Source organism: Bos taurus, chromosome 16 (assembly GCF_002263795.3).
Source record: "Bos taurus isolate L1 Dominette 01449 registration number 42190680 breed Hereford chromosome 16, ARS-UCD2.0, whole genome shotgun sequence".
In the NCBI taxonomy this organism is placed as follows: domain Eukaryota; kingdom Metazoa; phylum Chordata; class Mammalia; order Artiodactyla; family Bovidae; genus Bos; species Bos taurus.
This window is the reverse complement of record NC_037343.1, coordinates 76005951-76012769: the sequence shown is the minus strand read 5'-3', so window position 1 is coordinate 76012769 and position 6819 is coordinate 76005951. Positions and strand designations below refer to the sequence as shown.

The 6819-nt window shown below is 40.5% G+C and overlaps 1 protein-coding gene across 3 annotated transcripts in view; it reads right to left on the bottom strand.

The window, feature by feature from the left end:
- Positions 1–560: 560 nt before the first annotated feature.
- Positions 561–6819, bottom strand: part of CFHR5 (complement factor H related 5) — a 33863-nt gene continuing 27604 nt past the window's right edge. For all 3 annotated transcript variants that reach the window (XM_005217415.5, XM_010813621.4, XM_015475310.3), the window contains 2 exons: positions 4155–4337; positions 561–2082 (listed from right to left, as the gene is read on the bottom strand). In XM_005217415.5, coding sequence (XP_005217472.3) covers positions 1886–2082; positions 4155–4337 — 380 coding nt within the window. In that variant the 3' untranslated portion in view covers positions 561–1885. The remainder of the gene's footprint in view (positions 2083–4154; positions 4338–6819) is intronic.

Here is a 6819-nt window from a genome sequence, read left to right as displayed (position 1 = left end):
AAACTGCCAGGTTGTCTTCCAAAGTGAGTGCACCGCTTTACATTCCCTTCGGCAGTGTTTGTGGGTCTCCATTTTCCACATCCTTAAGAACTCCTGTTATTATCTGACTTTATCACCATCCCAGTTTGTGTGAAGTAGTATATCATGATGATTTTTATTTCAATTTACTTAATACTTTAGTCAGCTGATGCAAAGAGCCAACTCATTAGAAAAGACCCTGATGCTGGGAAAGATTGAGGGCAGGAGGAGAATGGGGCAATAGAGGATGAGATGGTTGGATGGCATCGCTGACTCAACGGACATGAGTTTGAGCAAACTCCAAGAATTACTGAAGGACAGGGAAGCCTGGAGTGCTACAGTCCATGGGGTCACAGAGTCAGACGTGACTGAGTGGCTAAACAACAACAAAATGATTAACGGTGTTCAGCATCTCTCGGTGTGATTATTGGCCGTTCATACATCTTCTTCAGACAAATATCTATTTAGATCCTGTTTATTAATGGTGTTCAGCATCTCTCGGTGTGATTATTGGCCGTTCATACATCTTCTTCAGACAAATATCTATTTAGATCCTGTTTTATTATTTGACTTGTTCTTTTGAGTTGTAAGAGTTATTTATATATTCTAAATATAAGCCCGTTATCAGATATATGATTTGTAACTATTTTCTCCCATTTTGTCTACTATGCTTTCATATTTTTCCCTTTTCTCTGAAGCATGAATGTTTGTAATTTTGACTAAGTCTAGTTTATCTATTTTTTTCTTTTCTTTCTTGTGTTTTTGATGTCATATCTAAGAACCCGTTGTCAAATCCATGGTCATGAGGATTTTAAGCCATATTTTCACCTGTATTAGTAAGTCATCTTTTGTACAGATATTTAAAAGAAAGAAAAAAATGCTGTCTACAACAGAAGAACACCCAAAGTATATTTCTAAAACTTTTTGTTCAGTATTTCCCAAACTATGGTACCTCAAACAATAGAGGAGTTGTTGCATGAAATCAGCATCATGACCCAAAGGGTCTTTATATTCTCATTTTCTATTTTCTTGGTCTGATAACTCTTTTTGACTATAAAAGCAGTCTATAACGTTAAAATATAGGAAATACAAATAATTTCAAAGTATTCTAATTTCTTAAACCTATTCATCTCAAACCACATAGACTGATTATAGCCAACATTTTTATTTCTTCTCATTTTTTCTTCTTTATCCATTTATGCCCGCCCAGACAATTCAATACACATAATATTGTAACCTAATAATTCTCACTTAAAATTACAGTTTCCTTTTTGTATGTGTATATTGCCTCTTGACTGTATTAGAAGTACCACATTAAGATTTGTGTAAGTTTCAGAGTCTTCCACTTATTTGGAGAAGTGGTGTATTCAGTCCTTTAAGGTGTATGTATGGCTTAATGGATGGTTAGAGTCACCTTAGAGATTTATAAATACTTACTAATGCTTGCTACAAACATAAGGGGTGACAGTGTTTGTGTTTTTATGAAATTATAATAATGTAAGGAAAGAGATTATCCTAACAACACCACTTCCTCTGAAATAAAGTTGACTCAGAAAGCCTTGAAGCTGTAAATTTCAATGAGAAGAGGGTGTGTGGAACTAAGTGCTGAAGGCGGGCATGTTTCTGCGTGTGTTACAGGAGAGGGGGACTCAGGACTCGGATACACATGGTCCTGCTATGAAAGAAGCCTTGGCTACTCAGCTTACAAATTTAAGAACCTCTGAAAATCCAGAGTTCTAATTAAAACTGTGATAAACCATCCCTGAAAGTATAAAGAAAATAACTGTAGCAGTGACTACATAACAAATACTAACAGCCCACCTCTAAGATTACTTTTAAGCGTACATCCAGGGAAGTTGTGCTTGTTTCATTCACATGCGGGATATTCAAATTTCCCTTCCTGACAGAGGACTCGAAAAGATTGTATGGGTGTTCTCTCTTTATGTGAATGTTTACACTCAAATTCAATAAAATCCCCTGTTTTAGCATATCTTTTTGGGGGGTTTCTCCATTTTAACTGTATGTTATTTTTGTTCATTCTATCTTCAGATATGATACATGCATCTGAAAGAAAAAATAATAAAGTATTAATAATATATCTTTCCTTATCCAAGAACAGTGAAATTGCATTTCAGAAAATCTGGAACTAAATAAAATTAAAAAAGAATATTAAAAGTTAATATTCAGTTATACTAGACGTAGTTCTTAGCATTTTGTATGTATCATTTATAAATGCTGGGCGTTATCTCTCCAGGCTACCCATGAGGAGATGGAGGCTCAGAGAAGCAGAATAAATTTTCCAAATTCATGTAATTTGGTGTTTTGAGCCAGAATATGGAAGCCAGGCTTCCCTGTCCCTCACTGTCTCCCGTAATTTGCTCAACCTCATGTCCATTGAGTCAGTGATGTCATCCAACCATCTCAACCTCTGTCGCCCCCTTCTCCTCTTGCCCTCAATCTGTTCCAGCATTGGGATCTTTTCCAGTGAGTCAACTCTTCGCATCAGGTGGCCAAAGTATTGGAGCTTCAACTTCAACATCAGTCCTTCCAATGAATATTCAGGACTGATTTCCTTTAGGATTGACTGGTTTGATCTCCTTGCAGTCCAGGGACTCTCAAGAGTCTTCTCCATCACCACGTTTCAAGAGCATCAATTCTTTGGCTCTCAGCCTTCTTTATAATCCAACTCTCACATCCGTATATAACTATGGAAAAACCATAGCTTTGACTAGATGGACCTATGTCGACAAAGTGATATATGAATCCTACCACCACCAGATCCTCACCAAGTGGCTTAGATCAAATACTAAGGTGTTCTGTGCCTCGTTTCTTCATTCATTGGCACAGGTTGTTAATAAAACAAATCTCATGAGACTACTGATAGGAAATTATGTAGATTCCATTTCTTATTGTGCTAGACAATGTGCCTGTGAATATCCTTGTACAGATTCTTTTACACTTGCAAGAGTGTGTATATAGATTACTCTTCCAGAAATAAAGTAATGAGGTCAAAGGATGCGTGTTTTTAAAATCTGAAGTTTATTCCCAAACTGCCCTTCAAAGAGTTTGCCCCACTTTATAATTTCATTAAGAGAGTCAGAGAGACTTCCCTGATGGTTGAATGGTTGACTACACATTTTCACTGCAGGGGCACAGGTTTGATCCCTGGTCGGGGGACTAAGATCCCACATGCCCCAGAGCAAATAATCTGGCATACCACAACTACTGAGCCAGAGTACCACAACTAGAGAACTCGTGCCAACTGAGACCTGATGCAGCCAAATAAACATTTAAAAAAGAAGAAGAAGAAGATACAGTGCAGATTTGGGACGCGACTTGCTAACCTTGCCAGTTTTTCTACTTTCCTTGCTAAACTCCCAGCCACGTGGGAGTAAAAAGCCACATTAGCAGTGGTCTGCAAAGAGTTCTTCCAGGAAAAACCATCAGGTTTACAAGTAGAATTTTGCATACTGATAAAGAACAACTCCCAGACCATCATTTCACAAATGGTCTCCTGATTTGTTGGTAACATGACAATATTTTGTGGTGTAAGAATATGTCCGGTGGTTAAATGACTTGGGATATTCATGGAGTTTTGTAATGCACTGTGTATTTTGGGTCTCTTTAAAGTGCATTTATATTATTGTTTTTTTCAAAAATGTATTTATTTTTGGCTGTGCTGGGTCTTGTTGCTGCATAGGCTAGTCTCTAGTTGCAGAGAGTAGCGGGGGCTGCTCTCCCATTGCATTGCACGGGCTTCTCATCACAGTGACTTCTCTTGCTGAAGAGCAGGGGCTCTAGGTGCACAGGCTCAGAAGTTGCAGCCTAGGGGCTTTAGTTGTTCCTCAGCATGTGGAATCTCCCCAGATCAGGGATCAAACTCATGTCCCCTGCATCAGCAGGCAGATTCTTATCCACTGTACCACCAGGGAAGTCCTGATTTATCATTTTTAAAGACACTTTTTTTCCACTCTGCTTTAAAGAAGATTTTTTAAAAAAATGTTCAGTTATATACCTACACTTGTTAACAAGTTTTTGGCTGAATGAAATGTAAGTAAAAATTATCCTACAAAATTAATCCATGAAAAGTCTATAAACATCAAGTTTCGGACTCCAGGAAAATACGAAGAACTCACCGATGCATGCGGGTGGTTCTGACCAGCGTCCATTTCTGCACGTCACAGTCAGGTTTCCCCGGAGTTCATAGAAAGACTGGCAGCGGTACTGGACATTCGACCCTGGAGGGTACGCTGACAGGGGGAAGGAGGTGATGTCTCCATTGCCAATAGGCGGAGGGGGCCCACAATATTGTCCAGACTCTGGAAGATGACATGCAAGTGTTAAAAAAAGAGTCAGTATTGCAATATAAATGGAATAATGCGAAGTTCCATATTTCATATCTTCAATATCTTATTTACATGATGTCCAAGAGTCCAAATAGCTCATTATAAAATTTCTATCATGCAACCTGATAACTAGAATAGAACTATAATGCTTTCTTTCACCCTAAAATAAGACACACACAAAATAAGTATTAAGCATATATCAGGGCATGCTTGTGTGGTCAGTCTCCACAGTCGTGTCCAACAGTTTGCAACCCAATGGACCATAGCCCGCCAGGCTCTGTCCATGGGATTCTCCAGGCAAGAATACTGGAGTGGGTTGCCATGCCCTCCTCCAGGGGATCTTCCCGACCCAGGGACCGAGCCCATATCTCCTGCATCGCAGGCAGATTCTTTACTGCTGAGCCACCGGGAAGCCCATATATAAGGTTATATAAGTATTAAAAACTGTTTTTATTTAAAGCCTGATGGACTGGTGAGTAAACCTCTGGTCTATTTCACCTTTCCCCATAAAAACGTTTAATTACAGAGGAAAGGTGAAAATAAGAAACTCCCTTCCCATTTTTATTCTCTGGGGCAACTGTTACTGTTATGCAAACATCATGTAGCTATCAGTTATGGTCATGAACTTTTAATTTTACTGAAATGACTTGTAGACACACTCTTCTGCATTTACTTTTTAACTCCAAATAATAGCGTGAGCCTCTTTCTCTGTCCATCATGTTTCAACTTTATGTTAAGATCAGCTGGAATAAGTTCCGTGGTACTGACTGATCTCCCTACACAGTCACAAAAGCTACAGATACAGAGTGACCAAATCAGACATCTGATCGCAAATAATTTGTTCTCTCTCCTGTTTCACTTTGTCCCTGCTCTTTTCTCAAACCCACTCCTTCATGTGGACTTTGGATTCCATACCCTCTACACCAGCAAAGGCCCTGCCCATGAATTGTCCCCTTTCTGCTGTGTCACCAATGTCTCCTCTGCTGAATCTGTAACCAGCATAGAAATGCGCTGAAAAAGTCACAGCTTCATCAGGTAAAAGCAAAGTTACCAATGAATTTCAGGTAGCTAAATCCACTGCTTTTTTTTTTTTTTCCATCTCTATCTCCATTTACTTCCCTTCCTCCTATGTTATTATTATTTTAACTTTTTTTATTTGGAAGAAAATTGCTTTACAATGCTGCGTTGGTTTCTGCCAGACAACACAAATCAGCCATGATGATACGTATATCCCCTCCTTCGTGAACCCCCCTCCCTCCCCTCAACCCACCGCTCTAGGTCATCACAGAGCACCAGGATGAGCTCCTTGTTAAATCCACTGTTCAATTCTCAGGCATCTTGCCCAGTCCTAAGCAGTCTTTGAAATATTTGTCATCCTGTCAAATAACATTTTAAAATAAGGTGTGTGTTGTTTTTTTTTTTTTAACTTATACCATTGGCATTGCTTTGGGACACCAGTTGTGGTGTTGTGATTTTTAAAAAGAAGCAAACATTTGGTCTGACTCTTGCTTCTTGCACAGAGCTCTGGAAACCCTTGGAATCTCCTGAAGATGGAAAGCAATCAAGGTGCCTTTTGTTCCATCAATGAGGTGATTTTTGGGAAGCCCTTCAATAACACAAGGATGCGCTGGTTGCCAGGAGAACCATCACGTGACTAGAAGGCTGAAACTTTCAGTCCCACCCTGACCTGCAGGGAGGGCAGAGGGCCTGAAGGTCAAATCCATCACCCATGGCCATGGATTTGATCAATGGTGCCAACGTACTGAAGCTTCCATAACCCCACAAAAGACAGGGTCCACAGGGCTTCCTGTGGGAAGACTGCGGGAAGAGCCACGCCTGGAGGGGGCATGGCAGCTCTGCGCCCTCCCCCACACTTTGTCCTGAGCGTAGCTTTCATCTGGCTGTTCCCGAGGTGTCCCCTTTTATAATACAATGGTGATCTAGTGAGTAGACTGCTTCTGAGTGTGGTGAGCTGCTCCAGCAAAGTAGGGAACCCAAGGAGAGGGTCATGGAAAACTTCATCTATACCTGGTCGGTCAGAAGCACAGGTCACAACCTGGACATGCAACAGGCATCTGAACTGGGGCCGCAGGGAGCAGTCTTGTAAGACTGGGCCCTTAGCCTGTGAGATCTGAGGCTGTCTCTGGGTAGACAGTGTCAGAACTGAGTCAAATTGTAGGACACTTGCTTGTAGAATGAGGGGCAGCACCCCCACATTGCAATTGGGTCCTGGAATTATTTTAGCAACCTTCCCTAGTTTATCTCCTGCAACCTTGTTTGGCTGCTTCTCTTTGCCCACCTCTTTCTCTCTTGTTTAGACATGTAAACTCTTCATGTGTTCCCAGCCCGTCCCAAAACTTTCATATCATCTCTCCGGCAGCAATTACCAAATTCAAACCCTAGCCTTGACCACTCTCAGATTGCCCGCTCTACATCTTAATGCTGGATATTGAGT